The sequence below is a fragment of the Ornithorhynchus anatinus genome, chromosome 7 (assembly GCF_004115215.2).
Source record: "Ornithorhynchus anatinus isolate Pmale09 chromosome 7, mOrnAna1.pri.v4, whole genome shotgun sequence".
Classification (NCBI taxonomy): Eukaryota; Metazoa; Chordata; class Mammalia; order Monotremata; family Ornithorhynchidae; genus Ornithorhynchus; species Ornithorhynchus anatinus.
This window is the reverse complement of record NC_041734.1, coordinates 41,878,632-41,903,148: the sequence shown is the minus strand read 5'-3', so window position 1 is coordinate 41,903,148 and position 24,517 is coordinate 41,878,632. Positions and strand designations below refer to the sequence as shown.

The window sequence follows — 24,517 nt, the reverse complement described above, 5'->3', positions numbered from 1 at the left end:
GCCAGAATATTACAAGTGCCTGAAGAAGAATAATAATAATCATGGCATTTGTTAAGCGCATACTATGTGCCAAGCACTGTCTAAGCACTGGGATAGATACAAGGTAATCAGGTTGTCCCACATGGGGCTCACAGTCTTAATCTCCATTTTCCAGATGAGGTAACTGAGGCACAGAGAAGTTAAGCAGCTTGCCCGAGGTCCCACAGCAGAGAAGTGGCAGAGCCGGGATTAGAACCCATGTACTCTGACTCCCAAGCCTGTGCTCTTTCTATTAAGGCACGCTGTTTCTCTGACAAAGGTGGCGACTGTTTGGATGGAGAGGAAGGGGCAAATCTTGGAAATGCTGTGGGGAAAGAACTGACAGGACTTGGCAACAGATTGAATACTCGGGTTAAAATGGTGGAGTCACAGATAATGTCAGGGTTGTAGGCTTGAAAGATGGAGGAGATTGGTGGCATGATCAACTGATGGAGGAGATGAGGAGTTCAGTTTAGGACGGGGTGAAGCTGAGGTGCCAGGGTGACATCTGTGTAGAGATTCGAGAGATTTAAAAGCAGGAGAGAGGTCAGGGGTAGTGAGGTAAATTGTGGAGAAATCATTATAGAGGTGGTAGTTGAAGCCACCCACCATGAGAATGGATGATGTCCCTAAGGGAAGAGCGTAGATTGAGAAGAGAAGAAGACCCAGGGTCAGACCCTTGAAGAACATCCATCGTTAGGGGATGGGAAGCAGAAGAAGAGCTGGCAAAAGAGACCGAAAAGAATCACTTGAGAAGTAAACAGAAGTAGGAGAAAATTGTGTCCGAAAAGCCAAGTTTACATAGTGTTTACAGAACGAGGCCTGCAGTTTTGAAAGAAGAGAAATGGAAAAGGATTAGGACAGAATGGAGTCTTTTAGATTAGGCAAGAAGGAGGGCACTGGTGACTTGAGAGAATGGTCTCAGCGGAGTGAAAAGGGTGGAAACCAGATGGTCGGGTGGCACAAAAAGGAAATTAGAGGTGATGGATTAAAGACAGTGGGTGTATAAAACCCACTCTAGAGGTTTGGACAATAAAAGGGGAAGGGAGGTGGGGTTATAGCTAGATGGTACAGTGAGATGTAGGGGAGGTGTGAGTGTGTTTGAAAGCAGAGGGGAAAGCCATCAGGCAGTGGATGGTTGAAGATGGCAGCGAAGAAGATGAAGAAGATGCCATGGAGCGAAGAAGAGTGGGGACAGATGTGTTTGTAAGATGAGAGGGATAGGCTTGGAGGCACAGGTTTTGATAGACGGCCAAGGAGGATGAGAGTGTAGAAGTAGGAGTGGAAGGTATGGGGGAGATTTTGAGGGGTTCACGCCTGATAGTTTCAGTTTTATATGAAAAGTAGTTGGCGCGAGGTCATCAGTGGTGAGGGAGAGGAGGAGGGAGTTAAACTGCTGGAGTTCGGTGGAAAGGGCAAAGTTGAGGCGTGGATATGTGCAGCAAGACAAGGGCCTGGGATAAGTGGAAGGGGTCTAGAGATCAGAGGTCTCTTGAGGGAGATAACTTTTTTTTTTGGCAGGGGAAGAAGGCAGGAGAGGAGGCTGGAGTCAGAGTGTGGGATTTCGGACTCGGTATGGTTAGAAGTGGCACGATGACTAGTGATGATGAGGTCCAGTTGGGGTAGGGTTGGTGAGTGGATGAGGTGGGATGGAGGCCGGAGTTCTGCGGAGTTGAGGAGTAAGAGCAGGCGGGTGGGTAGGATGTCATCGGGAACATCCAGGAGGATGTGGAAGTCCTCAAAAATCAGTGGAGGGGAGGAGGAGGAGGGAAGGAGGATGAGAAAGGCCGGAAGGGGTGCGGTAAATGACCGCAACAGGTACAGTTGGATGATGTGAGCTTCAAAGGAACAAAAGGTGAGGGATGGTGCTCGTTGTTGGGTAGGGATCGTCTCTCTCTGTTGCTGAATTTTACTTTCCAACTGCTTAGTACAGTGCTCTGCACACAGTAAGCGCTCAGTAGATACAATTGAATGAATGAATGTTGGGGGTGGGATGGAGCAAATGCAGCATTCATGAGACGCAGGCTAACTCCTCCAACTGTCTTTCCAAACCGGGGGAATGGGGGAATGGCCCATTAAAAAAAAAGGTGAGGCCCTCTTGGGAAGGGGCACAGTATTGCCTGCAGTGAACCTAGTCTCGGTGACACTGAGCGGGAGCAGTGACTGGGTTAGGAAGAGGTCAGGGATGAAGGGAAGTGTACAGACAGCAGGTAAAATATTGCTGTGAACACAGTAACCATTGAATAAATACCGCTGATGCTGATCGAATCAGTCAGGCAGACACAGGCAGGCACATATATTCGGAGGCAGTCAATCACGGAGTATTGACACAGCACTCAGTGACAGACAGCAGAAAGGGAGAGAGACATGGGGTCACCCCACCTCCTCTGGATGTCTTCTGGAGGACTGGAAAGGGGAAGGTGTCGGGGAGAAGAGGGGCTATCAAAGTAGGCCGGTGATGGTGGTGCCAGATAATTCTCTGGTCAGGTAGCAGGAGCGGGGAAGAAAGGGGAAAAAAATTCCCAGATCCAGGGTGGAAGGGAATAGGTGTCCTGGAAAGGGGAGGAAGAAGGATTTTGCAAGAATTTTCCGTTGTGAAGGATGCTTTGCATCAGAAGAATCCAGGTTGTCAGACAGGCATCGGGTTTACTTGAGCGCCTTATCGTCACTGCTTGAATGAAGCAGATAATTGCTGCTCTCCAATGTTTGAATCAGAAAGGAATAGACAGTTTGTTTTCCTTTAGTATTATTTTAATTTGTGCTGTGGTCCCGTGGTGTTGGCAAGAATAACCTTAGTTCCTTTGTGGGCTGCAGTTTGGGAATTATGGGAAGTGGGACACATTGATGTTCCCAGGTCCGGCCGAACTAGCGTTTCATGCTAGTGACTGTTCTAGCCGCAGTTAACAAAATATCCTGTTAGTAAACAATGTAGAGCTGCATTTTTAATAGGGCAGGAGCACATTGGCTATTTCTCCTAACCAAGCTTAATATCCAATTCCCGGAGCCGGCGTTTTTGATCATTCATTCACTTCAGTCATATTTATTGAGTACTTACTGTGTGCAGAGCACTGTACTAAGCACTTAGAAGAATACAATACAACAACAAGCAGACACATTCTCTTCCCACAACGAGCTCACAGATTAGAAGGGGAGACAGACATTAATAGACACAAATAAATAAATTACAGATATATACGTATGTACTGTAAGGATGGGAGGGAGGATGAATGGAAGGAGCAAGTCAGGGTGACGCAGAAGAAGCGGGAGAGGAGGAGAGGAGGGTTAATCAGGGAAGGCTTCTTGGAGGAAATGTGCCTTCGATATGACCTTGAAGGAGGGGAGAGCAATTATCTGTCTGATATGAAGAGGGAATTCATATGTTGAAAATCGTTTCAGACCTAGTTTTGGCATCCTCATATTCGAATCCAAGTACTTGGGTTTTAAGAAGATTCATCTAACAATCGGCAGCAGCAAACACTCAAATATTTGCAAATGAAACGTAATGATCCTGCAGCTGCACATTCTGCACAGGTTTAGGGGCCTCGGGTTATTTGATCATGCAAACAATTTGGGGGTTTGTATAAAAGAATATAATGGGATGAATCAGAATGAGGTAACATACAGCAGCTTCACTCAGTGCTGATATCTACAGTTGTTACAGCTGTGTTATTGAAAGACTGAATGAATGAACCAGTGAGTTTAGTAACTCTGGTATTGGTTAAGCGCTTACTATGTGTCAAGCACTGTTTCTAGTCCTGGGGTAGGTGCAAATTAATCAGGTGGGACACAGTCACCGTCCCACATGGGGCTCACGGTCTTAGTAGGGAGACGATCAGGTATCGAATCTCCTTTTTACGTATGAGAAAACTGAGGCACAGAGAAGTGTAGGGACTTTTCCAAGGTCACACAGTAAGCAGTTGGCAAAGCAGTATTAGAACCCAGGTCCTCTAGCTCTTAGACCCACGATCTTTCAATCAATCAATCAATGTATTTATTACAGTACAGTTAGTACAGAGCACTGCACTAAACGGTTGGGAGAGTACAGTATAACAGTTGGTAGACATGTTCTCTGCCCATGACGAGTTAACAGTCTAGAGGACCAGCTTATGATCTAGAGGAAACTAGGAGACTTTGCTCGCCTTCAATACTGGTGGATTTACTGGGTCCAAACATAACTAACTCCATATTTGATCGAAAATATTGGGGTCGCTGAGTGCAAGCAAAAGTCAGAGCTATTTTCCGTAAAGCATCACCTCTGATTTTCATGGGAAACTTGTGAGAAGTAAGGGCAGAATGTCTGTGACTAGCTTCGCTTGCAAAGGAGATGTATACGAACTGGCTATAATGCATTTCGAGGGATGGCATTAATGGGAAATCAGTTCCCCCAGCCCTTTAAACGTGAAATTGAGATCCCTTCCCTTAACAATACCTAGTTCTGCAGATACTTCATCTCTAATCTCACACGGCACCAGAGATTCTTGGTTGGAAAGGAAGGGTCCCAGTCAGCAGCGGCACGGGAGAGAGTCGAGGGCAGAGACTTAAGTTTACTGCGCGGGAGAAGGCCGTGGTAAACCACTTCCGTATTATTACCAAGAAAACTCTGCGGAAATACTACCAGAACGATTGCAGGTGGAGAGTGAGGCGTTCTGGGAGAGATGCGTCCATGGAGTCGATATGGTTCGGAGGCGCCTCTCACTGGCTTTAATTTCTCTCGATGACCCAGACTGAAGTGGCTAAAACAGAGGGAAGGGGCCAAAAAGCAAAGAGGCTCGGAGTGTAGATAATTGCCCCTAAATAACCAAAAGTCACTTTTTAGACATTAATCAGTATTATCTTTAAATGTTGGGAAGCATTGGATCATTCCAGAGTCCTCTTGAAAAGAGAATGATTATGTAATCTAAGAAATTTTGGCCAGATTTTACAGGCCATGTTGATTTTCTTTCTGGCTTTCTCCAATCCCCGTGAATTAAGTAAAGGCTATCCTTTCCCAACCTGAATGAAAATATTAAAGATGCTGAGCTTGACGACCTCTGTATTTTTTGAGGTCTACAGTGTCCAGAGTGTTTACTGGACACTAGGTAGCATGCAAGAAAACTAAAAGAGATTGTTCCTTGCCTTGGAGGAAATTAGTCAGTCAGTTGAGCAATAAGTGGTATTTCTCGAGTGCTTACTGTGTGCAGAGCACTGTACTAACTGCTTGGAGAACTAGATATTAAAATAACTTACAGGTAGGTACATAAGTGCTCTGGGGCTGATGGAAGGGTGAATATAAAGGGATCAGATCCAGGTGCACAGGTGGTGTAGAAAGGAGAGGAAGTAGGGGAAATAAAGGCTTAAGTCCGGGAAGACCTCTTGGACGAGGTGTGTTTTTAGGAAGGCTTTGAAAGCGGGGAGAGTGATGGTCTGTGAGATATGAAGGGGGAGAGTTCCAGGCCAGAGGGAAGTTTGGCGGCACAAGATAGATGAACTTGAGGTACAGTGACTTGGTTGGCATTTAGAAGAGACAAGTTTGCGGGCTGGGTTGTAGTAGATCATTGTACACCTACAGTGAGAAGGAGGAGGAAGGCATAGTACAACTGATAAAATCAAAAGTGTGTTAAAGCTGATAAATAGTTGAAATAAACCAGTATAAATATAATTTTATATATATATATTTGTGTGTGTGTGTGTGTGTGTGTGAATTCTGATGTTGAGGATGAAAAGGCATATTCAGGTTCTTGGGATTTAGAGGGGAGTGTTTCCTTAAAGAGGTGGCTTTTTGGGAGGGTATTTGAGGGTAGAAAGGAACTTGGTTAGGCAGATTTGAGGTGGGAGAGAGTTCTATGGAGGGGGAAGGATGTATAAACGTTGGAGTCCAGACAGTCAAGAAGAGATAAAGTTAGGAAGTTGGCCTGGGCAGAGTGAAGAAGTACCCTTCCCCTCTCAAGGGTTTCATCAACTCAGCTGGAATTGTGAAATTGTAGGGGGTCAAGACGTAAGAACCTTCAGATCTCCATTATATTTGTAGCATTTTCTGGCCACAGAACCCCTTGTGCGTGGTCTTTCTTAGCTTCATAAGAAATGTTCTTATGAACATTTATTTATTTATATATTTGTTATTATTTATTATTTATCCTGACCTTTTGCTTCCTCATGCCTGGACTGCCTTTGGGCCACTTGACTATTTTTTTGCAACGGAAATTCAGTTTTCTGTTTTTTTGGCTTCCCTCCTCCTTCCCTAAATCCTGCCAAACACTCCTCATGATGTTTCATTCGGTAATTGCTTTTGATTATTATTTTTGCTTTGCAGCGAAAGTGAATTTCTCCCGTGAAGCCATCGCAGCTTGTTTTTCTTCTCTCTTTGGGTCTTAATCTCCCCCATTTATTGATTCTGTGCATGTCTCTCTTCTACCTTATTACTACGTTACCTTTGCTTTAGTGACCGAATAGGCACTGCCTCTCAGGGGCATGGTCACAGCCTGCACGCTGCATCACCTTGTGGGGTGAATTGGGGTCGGGCAGCTGGGAGAGGAAAAAAGAAAGAGGGTCGGGGAACTGCAGTTGTTCATGGTTCATTTCCAAATCTAAATGAATTCTTGGAATGCCCTCCTGAGGAGAAAATCCCTGAGCAGAAACTTGGCATCATGAGAAAATCCTTGAGAATTAACTTTAAATAAAAAGTAATAAGTTCCGTGGGCAGGGGCAGTGCCTTCTCTTCAATCATTCAGTCATATTCATTCATCAGTTGTATTTGTTGAGCGCTTACTGTGTGCAAAACCCTGTACTAGGTACTTGGGAGAGTACGATACAGTAACAGACACATTCCCCGCCCGCAACGAGCTCACTGTCTACAGGAAAGACATTGATATAAATAAATTACGGATAAGTACATAGGTGTTGTCAGGCTCGGGGAGGATGGATTTCGAGATGATATGAAGGTTGAACCGACAGTATTTAGCGATAGATTGAATATGTAGGTTGAATAAGAAATTGGAGTCGAGGATGACCCCAAGGCTATGGGCTTGTGAGGATGGTGGTGCCATCTACAGAGAAGCAGCACGTCCTAGTGGCAAGAGCACGGGGTTGGAAGTCAGAGGACATGGGTTCTAATCCCGCCCCCACCAGTTGCCTTCTCTGTGACCTTGGGCAAGTCACTTAACTTCTCTGGGCCTCAGTTACCTCATCTGTAAAGTGGGGATTAAGATTGTAAACTCCATATGGGGCAGGGACTGTGTCCAACCTGATTATCTTGTACCTACCCCAGCACTTTGGCACACAGTAAGCACTTAAGAAGTCCCATTATTATTCTTATTACAGTGATGGGAAAGTGAGAAAGAGGACAGGGTTTGGGTGGGAAGATAAGGAGTTATTTTTTGGACATTTGAAGTGACAGCAGGACTTCAAGTAGAGATGTCTTGAAGGTGGGAGGAAATGTGAGACTGCAGAGAGGGAGGGAGATCAGGGCTGGAGATGGAGATTTGTGAGTCGTCCGCATAGAGTTGGTCGTTGAAGCCGTGGGAGCGAATGAGTTCTCCAAGGGGAGTGGGTGTAGATGGGGAACAGAAAGAGACACAGAACTGAACCTTGAGGTGATACTCTCAGTGAAGGGATGGGAAGCAGAGGAGGAGCCGGTGAAAGAGAATGAGAAGGAGCGGCCGGAGCGGTAGGAAGAGAACCAGGAGAGGACAGTATCAGTGAAGCCGAGGTTGGATAATGTTTCCAGGAGAAGATGACGGTTGACAGTGTCAAAGGCAAGCTGAGCAGTGGAGGAGGATTAGGTTGGAGTAGAAGCCGTTGGATTTGGCAAGAAGGAGATCATTGGTGATCTTTGAGAGGATGGTGTCTGTGGAGTAAAGGGGATGGAAGCCAGATCGGAAGAGGGGTCAAGGAGAGAATTGGAAGAGAGAGTCAGTGGTTGTAGACAGCTCGTTTAAAGAATTTAGAGAGGAAGGGTTGGAGGGAGATAGATGGAGGGAGCAGTGGGATCAAGGGAGGGTTGTTTTTTTTTTTGAATAGGGGCACGTGAGCATGTTTGAAAACAAGGGAAAGAAGCCACTGGAGAGTGAACAGTTGAAGACGGCGGTCAGAGAGGGAAGAAGGGAGGGGGCAAGTGTTTTGGTGAGGTAGGATGGGACTGGGTCAGATGTGCGGATGGAGGGAGTGGATTTTGAGAGAAGGCAGGAGATCTCCTCTTGAGATACTGCTGAGAAGGATGGGAGAGTTAAAGAAGGGGCAGCAGGAGGGAGGGATTGGAGAGGAGCCGGGGAGATTTTAGGGAGATCATTTTCTTTTCGACACCGGGGTTTGCCTCTGCTCAGAGACTACGTCTTCTGGTCCCCAAGGTGAAGAGCTGTCGTGGTTCCCTTCATGATGTCGCCTTAGAATTTAGAGGATATCCAGGCAGGGGCCGCACAAGACAATTAAAGGTCTCATAAACTAGTAATTGAAGTATAAGAGAGAAATTTCTTCTGTAGGCACACATTTATTTTCTATGCCTTTGATCTTTTAGGGTTTGCGAAAGGATGGAGTAGGTAAGAAATCATATTTGAGTTCAGGCAGATTTATCTCCATTTGTTTTCACCATTCTTCTTTTCCTCCTGCTTCTGTTTCGGGTCCTGGTTAAGTCACCTACCCTCTTTAAATCACCTCCCAAAATAACATGAAGACAGCAGTGATTGCCTTTGTCTTGTCTCTCTCACAGATAGAGTGGGTGAAGTTTTTGAAAATGCCCATGAAGTGGCATTTGATAGAAAGTATCAAATATATTATATAAATATCATTAATATTGGGATCGATTTCTTTCTAGGTATGAATGCTGCAGTCCGGGCTGTGACTCGTATGGGGATATATGTTGGAGCAAAAGTTTTCCTGATTTATGAGGTATGGCCATAGGTTCACTGTTGAAAGACTGAATATTTTATCTCTTGGCTTGGGATTTTGTAGGTCCTTCCAGCAGAACTGGAAATGAAGGTTTGGAATACAGCTGACGATATTTAGGCAGCACCCTTGAATTCAGGTCACTGCTCTTTTTCTTTTATCTGATGGATGCACTGAATAGAGTATGGCAAACTGACTCCAGAGAAAACCCCGTGACTCTTGAAAATGCCAGTCTGCTAGACCAACCCCACTGCCTTCAGTCAGAAGTTTAGTAGCAAAAGAGAGTCAGTGACGTTCCTTAGTAAAACTGGTGTTTATTGACTCTCATTATGAAGAAATATTTATTGTTTCCCTAATTCCTTTATACGGTGCTTAAAGTCACTTTTCTACTGCTCCGATTGTAGTGGCGGTGGAATGGATGAATTGAGCTGTGAAAGACGTTGGGGAGTTCTCTCAGTTCCATCTATTCTTGTTTTTTGGTTTGTCATATGTGGTTGTCGTTACTCTCCTGGGCCTTTAAGATTCCTGTTTTGTATCCAGGGCTTGAGCCCGATTTACAGGCTCCCAGCTCATGGCACTATGGATGGCTTGCTTCCAGAACTGGCCAGTCTGCTCATTCTGCCAGCGTCAAGTTCACTTAGTATTGCGGAAAATTGTGAATTTTGCAGTCATTTTCGTGTACACCATTCAAACTGATCACTTTCAGCCCCGCCACCTCCCCTCCAGAAAAATCTGAAAGCGATGATGAGGAGAGTAGTTTGAAAACAGTTTTGACCTGAATGTATGTCATCCGTCTGATGATGTTCCCAGAATAGCAGAGGATCAGAAACTGAGGGAGTCTTTAGAGGTGTTCTAGCAGCTCCATCAGCTCAGCCAACAGGTCGATGGTGTCTATCTGCCATTTTGAAAGTGGGTGTATTGTGCATTATGCCCTGCACTTTTGACATTTTGGGGTCTGAGACCAATAAATGATTGCAACTTGCTCGAGGAAGGCCTGTGGTTTATAATACCCTCTTACAGCCCGTGGATTTGGGAAAGTGGGAGTTTGGAATGTGTTCTAATAGCCTCGTCCTCTTCCTGATCACAACAGGAAAAGAGAGACTTTCTGTATTCCTAGCTCCAAAAAAAAAGAAAACAAGTGGGTATGCTTCATTTATTTTAGATTAGGCAGTAACAATTTTAGATTGTTACCAATCCTCGTCTCCCTCAACTGGAACCCTAACTCTAACCTATGTTTGGAAACCCTTGTGAAGGTGATAAGACTCTGAGCCCGTTGTTGGGTAGGGATTGTCTATCTGTTCCCGAATTGTACTTTCCAAATGCTTAGTACAGTTGCTCTGCACACAGTAAGCGCTCAATAAATACGACTGACTGAATAAAGATAACATGACCTTCTGGTTTAAGCCCAAGACTAAGAGAGGGATATTCTGTCAGGAACTTGGAGATTCTGGGTGGCGTAACCATAAAAACTAATCATTCGTTAGTATCTACGTGATACCGGCCATTGTGATTTATGATCTTGCCTGCCTGAAGGGGAGAGAACTCATTAGACTTTAGCCACTTTTTCAGGTATATCTGTTTACCACACGGCCTAGTGGATAACAGCACAGACCCGGGAGTCAGAAGGTCATGGGTTTTAATCCCAGCTCTGCCACTAGCCTGCTGTTTGACCTTGGGAAAGTCAGTTAACTTCTCTGTGCCTCAGTTACCTCATCTATGAATTGGGAATTAAGACTGTGAGCCCCATGTGGAGCAGGGACTGTGTCCAACTTGATGATCTTGTATCTACCCCAGCGCTTAGAAATGTCAGTGCTTGACACATAGTAAGTGCTTAGCAAAAACCATCATTATTATTATCGCCACGAATTCCACAGACTCTATCTGTTGCCGATTTGTACATTGCAAGCGCTTAGTACAGTGCTCTGCACATAGTAAGCGCTCAATAAATACTATTGGATGAATTCTCTCTGCATCCTAAATTTGAGGTCTTTCAGAGTTTATAAATTTGAAATAGCTCTTTCATATGTTCCTAAGGTGACTGGAATTTTTTAGTTTTAGGACCCACTCTTTGTAGCAGAAGATGAATCTCTAGGCTTTGTCAGTTCTTTCAGTTCAGTTCAGTTAGTACCCAGGTTCTAATTCCATTTTGCACCACTTGTCTGCTGAGTGACCTTAGTCAAGTCACTTAACTTCTCTGCACTGTGCTTGGTTACCTGATTTGTAAAATGAGGATTAAGACTGTGAGCCCCACGTGGCACATGGACTACGTCCAACCCAATTAGCTTGTATCTCTTCCAGTGCAGAGTATAGTGCTTGGCACATTGTAAGCACTTAAATACCATTCAAAAAATGTGCGTTTACATATATGGGTCAGCCTCAACTGACTTAGTGCCCTGAATCAAATGGTATTAATTTCATGCCCTAATGGATAAGCAAGGGCCTGAAGTCAGAAGGACCTGGGTCCCAGCGCTTAGAACAGTTCTTGGCACATATTAAGTGCTTAACAAATACCATCATATATTATACTAATACTAGCTCCGGCACTTGGCAGTTGTGTGACCTTGGGCAAGTCACTTCACTTTTCTGTGCCTCGGTTACCTCATCTGTAAAATGGGGATTAAGATGGTGAGCCCCGTGTGCGACAGGAACACGTCCAACCTGATTAGCTTGTACCTACCCCAGCACTTAGAACAGTGCTTGACACATAGTAAGCACTTAACAAATAACATTATCAGTATTATTATTATTATTATTGTTATTACTGATTCCATGGGATAACCTCTTTCACAGCTACTTCTTTTTCTCTTTTCTGATTCCAGGGCTACGAAGGCTTGGTGGAAGGAGGAGAGAACATTAAACAGGCAAATTGGCTGAGCGTCTCCAATATTATCCAGTTGGTAAGACTTTGTGGGCAGCTGCTCAAGCTTCTCTCCTCCAATCAAACCCAAGGGATTATTGGGTTAACAAGCTGGATCTCAGCATGAGATTTTTGACTAATTAAATGTCATCTCCCCTCTCAGGGTCGCACCTAGAGACTTTCCAGTACTCTCCCAGTCTCGACTTCGGGAGGGAGAATCAAGCAGAAACCTACCCATTCCATTCCTAGCTTGGGTAGTGGCTAGCGAGTGGAAGACAATCTGCTATCAAGGCAGATGTTAAATTGAATAATTAGGGGACATTAGATAAAATTCAAAAGGGAAAAATATGAATTGAATAGGGAACAGATGAGCTAGAACAGAGTGTACCAAATAAAAAAAATAAGGCTAATCAATCTGCACATGGTAAGCGCTCGGTAAATACCATGATAAATACGGTCGTATTTATCTATGGTATTTACCGAGCGCTTACCATGTGCAGAGCACTGTAATGAGCACTTGGGAGAGTACAATATAACAGAGTTGGTAGACATTTTCCCTGCCCGCAGTGAGCTTACAGTTTACTGGAATGAGCTAGATAATGGGCGCAATTCTGTCGCCTGGTAAAGGAGAGAATGGGTTGCCAATGAAGCCCGTTCACTCAGTAATGTTTACTGGCATCCATGGCCTGGTCTGAGGAGTCATGGTGCCCTTCTTGGGGGTGAGACTGGGTCTGGGACCGGCAGGTTGGAACCAGACCTCTCACCATTTGCGTGGCAACCCCTGTGTCCCTCCCATGGTGATGTCTCAAAATGACGCCCAAAGGGCTGTCGAGGGAAGGGCCGAGTGGGTGAAAAAACAACCAGATGCCGCCAGTGCAGAAGGTAAAGGAAGGACGAAGGGAATGGAGGGAAAGTCTCTTCCTTTCAAATGCTGTCACGGATGGATTGTGCCCGTGGGAGCTCCAGATGGGATAAGTAGGACTGATCCTGGCTCAATCAATATTATTATAATCTGAGGAGAAATTTACAATAAAAGCAATCCAATTGTTTACCAGTCCTCTAAGGGACCTGATCATTTGATAGGTGTGCTGCTAGAGGGGAGGGAGCTCTAGTCGGTTCCTGACAGGAAATGGTTCTCTAAAGGTGACCAAGAGTCATTTTTGGATGACTAATTCTCACGGGCTAGGATTTCCGAAGTGTAGAAAGGACCTTGGAGGAGTCCAGTTCCTCCCTCCCCTTCCCCCAACACCTGCCTCATGGAACATTTTTGCTGCTGACAAGAGCAAGACTGGAAAGAAGTGAGAGCAAACCCGTAGAAGCAGCAAAGCCGAGTGGAAAGAGCACAGCTCTAATCCCGGCTGTGCCGTCTGTCTGCTGCGTGATGTTGAGCAAGTCACTTAACTTCTCTATGTCTCAGTTCCCTTAATCTGCAAAATGGGGAATCAGTACCTCATCTACTTCCTACTGTAGGCCCCACGTGGGACCTGATTACTTTGTGTCTACCCCAGCGCAAATGCCACAATTACCATTATTATTATTATTAATAATAGTAGTTGTAGACTGGGCCCTTTTCCCACCTGCAGATCTTTCTTCTGACCAAAATTAAGTAATCCTGGCTGCAGAGATTGGTGTTAATGCCTTTTACAGAAATGGTGATCAGCCAGCTCGAGTCTTGCTGAAATTCTCAAGTCTTTCTCAACAGCTGGCATCTGTGTTTCTTCATGTTGCTTTTAGGTAACTGTGTGACTGTGTGTGGTTCCCAAAGAAATAGGACCAGTCATCTGAGCTAGCCAGTGAAAGGCTGGGGTCCAGAGACTTAGCTCTGTTCCAGACTCCAGAGCTGGGATTTTTATTTTATCTATTATTATTTATCCTCTTCTTTCCCTCAGTACCCTCTGTCCTCTGATGTCAGGCAGGGCTGTGTACATTTAGCCTTCACTGTGAAAACAAAAATGCTGTTGAAAATGGGAGTGAACCATTTTGGGAGGAAGTCTGGGGGCCTGGGTTCTAATCCCAGCTCTGCCAATTGCCTGCTCTGTGATCTTGGACAAGTCCCGTAGCTTCTGTGCCTCAGTTTCTTCATTTGTAAAATAGGGATTTAAAAGCTCCTTCTCCCTCTTAGATTGAGACCCTGAGGGGACAGGGCATGGGGTGACCAAATTTTTCTTGTATCTAGTACATTGCTTGGCACATAGAAAAGGTTTAGCAAATATCATCTTTATCATTATCATTATTATTATTATTATCAGTGTTATTACTCAGGAAGGCTGTGAGGATTTGTAATAACATGTTCCCTCTCCCATTTAGACTGAGTCCAGTGTGGGTCTGGGACTGTATCTGGTATACGATCTGCATATCCAATGCTTAAGCTTGGCTCTTAAATATTATTATTTCATTTCATTATTAATATTTCTGAAGGTCCCTCTTTAGAGTTTTTTTGTCAGTCATTCCTAGTACCATATTAGGACTGTCCTTGAAAAAGGCAAATGAGTAAAAGAAAGAAGCTATGATGGGGAAGGGACCTAGGGTAATTATTTTAAGCCATATGAGTATTTTGATTGAAAAGCAGAACTATGTGAACGATCCCCTTTCAGAGAAAAAGGAAATGCAGAATGAATATTTCCAGTCAAGCTTTCTGTTTGTGCTTGCTAAAGGGCAAGGCACAGGTTAGAATTTGCTGCCAAGAGCCATCACCCTCAGGAAATAGAATTGATTTAAGGACTCACATTCATAAAGAAAGAAAAGGAAATCCTGTCTCAGCTTGGGCAGGTCCTGCCAGTATGGTCCTTTAAAATCTAAAATAGACAGCAATAAACCTTTGAACTGGCAGAGAATATAAAAGAGGTTAAACATTACCTGCAGAAGGTCAAAGCTAGAAAATGAAAAATGCACTGGGCTTCCCAATTTACATGGATGTCTTTTTCACCTGTGCCGAAACAGGAAAAAAAGTTTGATTTTGCTCTTGGTTAGATCAGGCACTGTTTCCCTACTTGTGTGTGTGTTTGTGTGCGCGTGTGTACACTCACTGCCTGTGCTTGTAACTTGCTTCAGACCCATGTTCCCTATCCCAAGATCCTCCAGTGACTTTGGTTTCTATTAGTGACCACAGCTTCTGAACTGTAGGGCAACAAGAGGTAAAAAAAAAATCTTTATGACACATTCAGGTAGAAGAGACACGTGCAAATGGTGTCAAGGCCAACTGTCCCTATTGAAATGGATCATCATCACCATTTTAACCGAATAGCATGCAGTTTTCTCAAAGACTTCACCTCACCAGAAGCCCAGACCCGATTTCCTTAGGCGCTTTCATTCCATTATCACCTTTTCTCCCTTCTCCCTCTAGTGTCCCACCTAATTGGGAATGATGTCTCTACCCTCAGGTAACAGTTTGGTGCTGCATTTCGCTCTGGCCGCCTCCTTAGCTCCCGCCCCGTCTCCCTGTTTGGCATGACTTCCCACCCTCCCTCCCCGTTCCGGTGGTCTGGCGCTTACACCTGTTCGTAGACCAGATGGGGCTGAAGTTAGGCGACTTGACGTTTGCATGGGCCTTGGTAAAGTTGCTCCGATGCTTTTGCCGTTCTTCTTCTTGATAATGAAAGGGCCGTGAGACAAGTCCCGGGCATTGTCTGCCAGGATCTGCATTTTGGGCAAGTCAAGGAGTTGGGGAGAGATTCAAAGAAGCAAGAACAAAGGCTCAATCGACCTCTTCTCTTCTTCCTCCGACCCCTATCGACCCCTCCTTTTTTCAAACAGCGTTTCAATAAATCATTGGGTGACCAAAGGTACATTTAAGCATAACTAATGTAGTAAGAGGCCCGGGGCATGGAATATGAGGAGCGTGTCGACATCCCTTATATTGGAATTTTGGGAAAGACACTAAGTGCCCAGAACAGCATATTAGCAAAAGCAGTGTATTAATCAGTGGAATATATTGACTGCTTACTGTAAGCAAAGCACTGTACTAAACATTTGGGAGAGTAAAATACACTGTATCTGATTCTTGTGCAGCTGCAAGGTCACACTGGCTGTGGAAAAAGAGGTTAGGAGCTGGAGATACACAGGCAGGATTCCCGTCTTTCAATCCTCTCCTTTTGCCACTCCTTTTCTTTACTGAAATTCTGCTTTGTAGTCCATGGATTTTACTTCTAATTTTTAGCTTTAAAGAATCATCCTAGTTCAGGCTCCGCCGTTATGCACTTTCCCAGTTTCAAGTTGTTGTCCCTCCCTCTTGTTTCAAAGAATGTCAGGCAAGATATTCTAGACTCCCAAAGCCCGAAGAGCTTGAGACTCACCAGGGCATAAGGCTTTGGTGATGTTTTTTAGATCTTCAAGGAGGAAGTCACGTTTGTTCTCCTTATGGAGGAAAGACAGCCTGAGAAATGATATTGGTAGTCAGTGGGAAAAGCGGTCTAGGCAACCCAGTCTTTGAGAGAGATGGAAGAGCCACTGCGAACTGGTCCTGTCAGACACCAGAAACTCAGGATTTGTTCTCTACCTATGATGAGAGAGAAATCCTGCCCATTTCTTCTCATTTGTTTAAATGGTATTTGTTATGTGGTTACTATGTGTCAGGCTTCTTAAGCACGAGGGTAGATAGAAGATAATCAGGGGGAACACGGTCCCTGACCCACACGGGACTCACAGTCTTTATCCCCAAATACATAAGAGATATGAGACCCGGAGAAGTTGTCATTTTCCCAGTGTCACACAGCAGAGAAGTGGCAGAGGCAGTATTAGAACCCAGGTCCTGTGACTCCCAGCCCTGGGCTCTCTCTACTAGGTCACGCTGCGTCTCGCTAGGCTGCGCCGCTTTTACTAGGCCATGCTGCTTCTCATTGGCAGCTGCTTGACAATTCTAAAATTCGATCTATTGTGGAGTCCTAAAGATGGACCAAAATCATCCGTTTCATCATTCCTGTCCCGAAGCAGTGACCTCTGGTGTGAATCTAGGTGTCGGAAAGTTTCCCTCCCTTAAGGGTCAGGAGAAATTTGTAACTCAGGAGACTCGTGGTTCGCGTTTACCTCCTGTCAGGCTTCAGACCTACCGATTCCCTCACGCCCCTGATTTATTACCCGCGGGCAAGTTGGTAATTTTTATTTCCTCTCTCAGGGAGGTACCGTCATTGGCAGTGCTCGGTGCAAAGCTTTTACCACCCGAGAGGGTCGCCTGTCCGCCGCCTATAACTTGGTCCAGCATGGCATCACCAACCTGTGCGTCATCGGTGGAGATGGCAGTCTGACGGGCGCCAATATCTTCCGCACAGAATGGGGTGGCCTGCTGGAGGAACTGGTGTCTCAAGGTACGTCTGAGGAGCGGCAGGGTAGCGCGGGACCTGAGTCACGAGAGTGGGGAGTCAGTACCCCTTGTAATGGAATTTTTGGAAGAGCCCCTGGACCCAGTTCTTCCCGAACCACTCGTTCACGCTAACCTGTGGAGAAAATGGATTATTCCTCTGGCCTGACTGCCTCAGAGTCCCTTCAGATGGAACTCCTAGTTAGAGGGGATCACGGATGTGACCGTTCTAGGATACCTATCCGGATTTTTTCCCCCAAACAGGGAAGATCACAGAGGCGGTGGCCCAGAAGTACTGTCACCTGAACGTTGTTGGGTTGGTGGGCTCCATCGACAATGATTTCTGTGGCACGGATATGACCATTGGCACTGACTCAGCCCTGCACCGGATCATGGAGGTGATTGATGCCATCACCACCACAGCTCAGAGGTGAGCATGGGTTTCTCTGTAGCTGGACTCCCATTTTCCTCACGAAAGGTAAGGAGAGTAGGACTTGGCGGGGACAGCCGTTAAGACCAAAGGTCGGGAACACTGGGCTCATTCTCTTTTATCTCTCTGATTTGGTCCGTGACTGTGAACTTGTCATATGACCCCTTCTGATGCTATTTCCCCATCTCTGAGGTCGTAAAACCCTTTGAAATATGGAATGCTCACAAGGCTAATACAAGTAAATATCTTGGGTGACCAGGGGTGCCTGTTAAATGCTGTGTTTGGGGGAGTTCTTGGGAGAAAGATATGGTGTTGCATAGCAAGAACTTTGGCACCCAGATTCATCAAAACAACTAGTTTCCAAATTTTAAATTGGAGAGGCGGATGGGATGAGAAGGACTGAAGTAAACCATTTTTAAAAAACAAACATATTTGGGTTTTGTCAATTGGTTAATATAAGCTGCTCAGGTTGAATATAGTCCATGTCCCGTACCAGGCTCACAGTCTCAACTTGAATGTGATTTAGAGAGACTCTCCCCACCTAGGAATTTTCCATCCTCCAGGATCTAACATTTTATCACCTCTCCACTGTTTCTTTGCAGCCATCAGAGGACATTTGTGCTGGAAGTTATGGGCAGGCACTGTGGGTAAGGAAATGTTTTTACTGGTGGCTAACCGATGGGGCAAATTGAGAAGCGGGAGCTATCTCTAGAGGGGATTGGTGGAGGTTGCGGGGAGGCAGAAAAGGACTAGTTGACATGTGGAGAGTGGAACGTTCTTGAAAGGAAACTATGGAGCTTGAAAGAGGAGGAGACGTGGGGAAGAACTGTCTGGTGGCTAGGGAATCTCGGAATCTTGCAGAGGGTATAGAAAGAGTTAGGAAGTGAAGCTTGGAAGTTTGTGCAGTATGGGGACATGGGATTTGTGAAAGGAAGAAGGAAAAACTGAGATTGAGAAAGTGTCCTGGAGGATGTGGAGTTTTAATTAAGAGATGTTTTTGGTCAAGAGGGAATTTTTTTTTTCCCTGAGGATTGACAGAAACCAGCCGTGTCAGATAAATTATGACTAGAAAGCAAATCTGCTTTTATGACAGAAGGGTTCTGAGGTGGAGGCAGTCATAGCCTATAAGTACATATCTTATATTAGTTTTAATCCGTGCTCCATAGACAAAAAATCAACTGGACTTCCTTCATGTTGCTGAACCTAGAAGATGCGTTCTTTTACCCTGAGGATTTTGTGGAAATTTTGCATGGGATCAGAAGGAATGTTGGATTGCTTTTTTCTGGACAACTCAAAATAATACCCAGAGGGAATGGCTTTGTCAGATCGGATGACCTTTCACAGAATTTCCTCATGCAGACTTTGAAAGACACCCAAGAAATGTTTTCAAAACACTCCCTAATCCATGCCAGAATCCGCCCTGGTCCCATGTAGGCAGAGAAGAGAAGAGAATGTTATAGGAATTTTGCTCTGGGTAAGGGTTTCTGAGGACTAAATGTATTGTCATTCCATACTACAGGCTTTTGTCTGTGCTCTCGCCCGTAGACTTGAGGCTAATGTTTTAGCAACCCTCAAATCCTGACCTCAGCTCCTGGCTCTTATTCCCCAGGTACCTGGCCTTGGTCTCAGCCTTGGCATCTGGAGCTGACTGGCTCTTCATCCCTGAGGCTCCGCCGGAGGACGGCTGGGAGAATCACATGTGCAAGAGACTTGGGGAGGTAATTGCCATTCAGAAGCTGGAGCCTCTTCGGCCCGGCTGGGAAATGCAGATTTTCAAAGGATTTAATGCAAAAAAAAAAGACTAGAAAGAAAACACCCAAAGGCCTCCTGAATCTTCTACAAGACCACAGAGGTTGGCTCTGAGCGCAGGGTGGAACATGGACTGTGTCCAATCTGATTAGCTTGTGTCTACTCCAGAGCTTAGTACAGTGCCCGACCCATAGTAAGCAGTTAACAAATACCGAAAAGAAAAGATTTCCCAGATATATCGCTTGTCTATGCACAAATGTACTTGGAGTTGGTGTGTGAATTTTAAACCTTGGATGGCAGCAGCAAGCCACTGAAGTTAGAGAAAAAAGAAAACAATGGACATGGGCTTGGGCTGCCAGATTTCATTTCATTCTGGCCTCTAGCATACCTGAATCTGCCCCCCAAACTGTCGTCCTCCAAACAACCAACTGAGAATAATAATAATATAGTGCTGACTATATTGTCAAGCACTCTACTGAGCGCTGGGGGTAGATAGAAGATAATCAGGTCCCACGTGGAGCTCACAGTCTAAGTAGGAGGGAGAACGTATATTGAAATTTCTGTATTGCAGATGGAGAGAACTAATGGCACAGAGAAGTTAACTGACTTGTCCAAGGTCACACATCAGACAAATGGCCGAGTCGGGATTAGAACCCAGTCCTCTGACTCCCGGGCCACCGTGCTCTTCTACTAGGCCCATGTGCTTAGCCGTCCCTGGGGGTCTCCAGACTCCAAGACCTAATAAATAGGTTGAAAGGTATTGGTGGAAGTAGCCTCCAGCCCTGCCTTGTCTAGTAAAACTTCTTGCCACCATCAGGTAGATTGGAGAAGCAGCATGGTGCAGTGAGAAGCAGCATCGTGTAGTGGATAGAGCACAGGCCTGAGAGTCAGAAGGCCATGGGTTCTAATTCTGGCTCCGCCACTTGTCTGCTGTGTGACCTTGCACAAGTCGCTTCACTTCTTCTTTGCCTTAGTTACCTCATCTGTAAAATGGGGATTGAGACTGTGAGCCCAGGTGGAGAGAGCCTGTGTCCAATCCCATTTACTTAATCCAGCCCATGTGCTTAGTACAGTGCCTGGCACATAGTAAGCACTTAAATCCCACAATTACGTTTATTATTATTATTATTGGAGACCCTCAGCTCCCTCCTCACCAGAAGACGGGAGGCCCAGTCTCCACATGTCCTTAGGTAAATAACTTAATTCCATTGTGTTTGCATAACATCCTGCTTTATGAGCCTTTTGTGGTCAGGGCACGGGTCCGAGTTTGATTTTCCTTGTAATTACTCCAGAGTTTTTTAGTACAGGATTTTGTACATAGTAAGTGCTTAATAAATGTTAGCAATGAGAGTAAGAATAATAATTAGCCAGCTCCTTGCAGATAAAGATAAAGGATAATACACCTTCCCCAGGTGCATCTCTCACTGAAATCAAGGATGAGGCAGAGTGTTCGTGGGTAGCAGGAATTAGAATAGCAGTGATTGAGGAGAAAGAGAAGTATGGCCTAAATGGAAGAAGCCTGGAGCCTGGGGAAGTCACAGGACCTGGGTTCTAATTTCGAACCCTACCAGTTTGCTTATTAGGTGACCTTGGGCAAATCATTAACTTTTCTGGGCCCAGTATTCAATTCCCTCCTCCTCAGATTGCATCCTACCTGATGAACATATATTTACCCCAGCACTTAGAACAGTGCTTGACACCTAGTAGGTACTTAACAAATACCATAAAAACAATTAAAAATTTAACAAAGACCATGCAGCTGAAGCAGAAAGAGCCTCAATTTTTACTTGCCTTCCCTGCTCTCAATTTCTGAAACTGACACTTCACTCCTGCATCGTTGTCTTTCTTCATACCTCTCCCTACTGTCTATATCCATTTCGTACTTTCTTTCCCTTCTCTCTACTATTGGTGCTCTTGGCTTTTCCTCCTTTTGCTGTCTATATTTGTGAGTTCTCTGGCCTGACCTAGTTTCTTTACCTTTACCTTCTTTCTCTTTCTGAGGCTTGCTTTGCCCATTCCTATTTCCAAGCCTTTCCTCAGGCCGCTTGACCTTCCTCATTTTTATTTCTGTCTTCACAAAGGGGGAAAACGTGCCTTTCAAACAAACGAACTGCCAGCGAGAACATGGGTATTGAGTAATTTTCAGTATATTCTATTGGGCCATTTCATGTTAAAACCTAAGGGTCACGTTGTGGCAATGGTTATAAATCGAGACCATCTGTTCCTTGTTTGGCACCTGCCTCTATTCTGGGCTGAGGACTGTATCACTGGTGCTCCCTTATTCAGAGGCAGTGTACAGTTGGTGATTTTGAAGGTCACTGAGCATATATATTTTTATGATTGCAGTCAATTCTGCAAAGCAGCCAAGATTACTGGCTTTAGTCCCAAGGCCAGATTCAGGAAAGGAGTAGAAAATCATGGAAGGCCAAAACGTTGGGGGGAAAGAAGCAGTGGAAAGGGCACAGGTCTGAGAGATCAGAGGACCTGGGTTCTAGTTCTGGCTCTGCCAAGTGGTTGCTGAGGACCTTGGGCAAGTCACTTTAATTCTCTGTACCTCAGTTTCCTCGACTGTAAAATGGGGATTAAATACCTGTTCTCCCTCCTACTAAGAGTGGGGAGCCCCGTGCGGACAGGGACTGAGTCTGAGCTAATTAACGTGTACCTACCCAGGGTTAGAGCAGTGTCGACACAATAAGCTCTTAACAACTATCATGAAAAAAAGGAAAGAGGGCCTGGCTGCTAGTTGATTGGCCTCACTGCTCTTCAGCTGGGATTTCATAGTTCCATAGTTGGGTCAGTGGAAGTGAGGCTATAAATACAAATAATACTAAGACGGGAGATAGGCCAAGCACGGAACAGATTTGGAAATCACCATTAGCCTACCTGTCTAGTGCCCCAGACACCCCGAGACAACAAGCATTCATTCACTCGTATTTATTGAGCACTTACTGTGTGCAAAGCACTGTACTAAGGGCTTGGGAGAGCACAGTATAACAACAAACGGACACATTCCTGCCTACAACGGACTCACAGTCTAGAGGGGTAGACAGACGTTAGTATACATAAAAGAATTATAGATATATACATATGTGCTGTGGGGACGGGAGGGAGGATGAATGAGGGGCGGCGCAAGTAAGAGGGAGTGGGAAAAGAGGAGAGGAGGGCTAAGTCAGGGAAGGCTTCTTGGAGGAGATGTGCCTTCAAGCACCCTTACATATTAGACAGAAGCCCTTTTATTATAACTGTGGGCGTCCCCTGACTGTGGCATTTTTCCCGATACGTTTTTCACTCGTGGGAAATTGAAATAGAAGATGATCATGATGATGGTATTGGTTAAGCGCTTATTATATGCCAGGCACTGTTCTAAGCGCTGGGTTACTCCCGGGCATCTCCTGCATTCTGTTCATTCCTGGTTGTCCCTCAGTTCCCCACAGTGACTACTCAGTACTATCCCCTAATTTAGAGAAGGAGAGTGATCTATTATAACATTTTTCTTTAGTCGTTTTTTTGTTTATTTTGTTCTTCTGTGTTTCTGTTAGGGCATTGCTCTAGAAGGAACTGGAATATTGAGTGTGCTTTTTTTTTTTTAAACTCAGATGCGTAGCAGAGGGTCCAGACTCAATATCATCATCATTGCTGAAGGTGCCATCGATAGAAATGGAAAACCCATCTCATCCAATTACGTAAAGGATGTAAGTCCCTGGACCAGTGTGAACTGGAACAACTCGCTGATGGATCTGGTTCAAACCTAGGCAGTGCCGGCACTATTTCAACTAACTCAAAAAACATGGTGAAATAAGGAGTCACCATTCCGATTACGACTAAATTAGAATCGGGGTGGGTCTTGAAGGAAATAAATACTTGACCTCTTTGGGTCACCAGTTCCTCATCTGGCAAGGGCAGTTTCTCAAGAGCCTGTGTTTGCAATTGACCTGGAAAAAAAAAACCGTGGGTCTAAGAGTCAGGAGACCTAGTTTTCTAATCGTGGCTCTGGTTTTTAGTTTCTTCACCTGTGGAACAGAATAATAATACCTGTCTCTCACAGAGATGCTGTGAGAATAAATAAGATGAATGATATAGTGGCACTTTTTAGAATTGGATGTTTGTACAGATTTATGGTGGTATTAATTAACGTTATTTGCCACCTACCTACTGCTAGGGAACTAGAGATGAATCAATTTAGTCTCTAAGGTGGAAGGGAACTACTACCAAGTTAAATGACCGATCACTATCTTCATGGAACCTCAGTTGATGAGCCAAGGAAGATGTTAGGAACTACTTTGCTCTCCCGTTTTTTCTGAAGTTAGTCAAACAAATTTTCACCCCTGGGAATTTAGTGGAAGAATAATGCCACCCCATTCCCAGGGATTCCCCTTGTCCCCCCCGGAATGGAACAAACCCTGTAAGACACTTCAGCTAGAGGAGATGGGATAGTAGTGATATGTGTAAATTGACTCCCTCTCCTCCCTGTGCCCCTCTCTGGGTCTTGTGAGTGGGTTGAGGAGATTGCATCCCAGGTGAAACTGTTTTCTTTCCTCTCCTGGACAGCTGGTGTTAAGCGCCTTGGATTTGATACTCGGGTGACGGTCCTGGGCCACGTACAGCGAGGAGGAACGCCCTCTGCTTTTGATCGGGTCTTGGTAGGTCAGATTACTTCCATAACCCATTTATGTTTTTTGGACAATCACAGTGGCTGTCTGACAGAAATCTAGCATCTCACATCTATCATTTTATGTTCAGGAAAGTAGATAGGCATAAGAACCCTTTCCCTTGATATATCTCCGAACCATATTGATTTAAAAATTATAATGCTACCTTGTTTGATCTAGGGAAGTCACGTGCCTAGGGGAAAGAACATGGGCCTGGGAGTCAGAGGACCTGGGTTCTAATCCTGACTCCACCATTTGTCTGTGTGTGACCTTAGGCAAGGCACTTAACTTTTCTGTGCCTCATTTACCGCATCTATAAAATGAGCCCCAAGTGGACAGGACAACCTGATTAACTTGTCTCTGCCCAGTGCTTAGAACAGTGCTTGGCATATAATAAGCTCTTAAGTGCCATAATAAATACTATTTACTACCATCATCCTGATTCATTCAGCTTCTGGTCAGTTATCAACTTTTTCTACTGGACTTGTGTCTGAGTCTTTCACCATCCTGTATTTGTCTGCAAATTTGATGAGCAAACATTTAATCTTTTTGTCTGGGTCATCAAGAAAGACATTGACCAGAATTAACCCATTGGACTAACTTCCTGGGACCACCATTTGATACAACTCCTCAGTTTGACATGGAGTCATCGATGACTCTCCTTC

General features: G+C 44.9%; 1 protein-coding gene and 1 non-coding gene across 2 annotated transcripts in view; both read left to right on the top strand.

Annotated features, from left to right (window-relative positions):
• The window catches only part of PFKL (phosphofructokinase, liver type), a 55,702-nt gene that overhangs the window by 8,972 nt on the left and 22,213 nt on the right, over positions 1-24,517 (top strand). The window contains 8 exon segments of the mRNA XM_029069256.2: positions 8,804-8,877; positions 11,694-11,771; positions 16,842-17,031; positions 17,289-17,454; positions 18,057-18,101; positions 19,064-19,172; positions 22,800-22,899; positions 23,752-23,843. Coding sequence (XP_028925089.1) covers positions 8,804-8,877; positions 11,694-11,771; positions 16,842-17,031; positions 17,289-17,454; positions 18,057-18,101; positions 19,064-19,172; positions 22,800-22,899; positions 23,752-23,843 — 854 coding nt within the window.
• On the top strand, positions 11,885-12,022 carry LOC114813548. Its single transcript, XR_003761265.1, has one exon. It is a non-coding gene; the product is annotated as a small nucleolar RNA SNORA7 (small nucleolar RNA).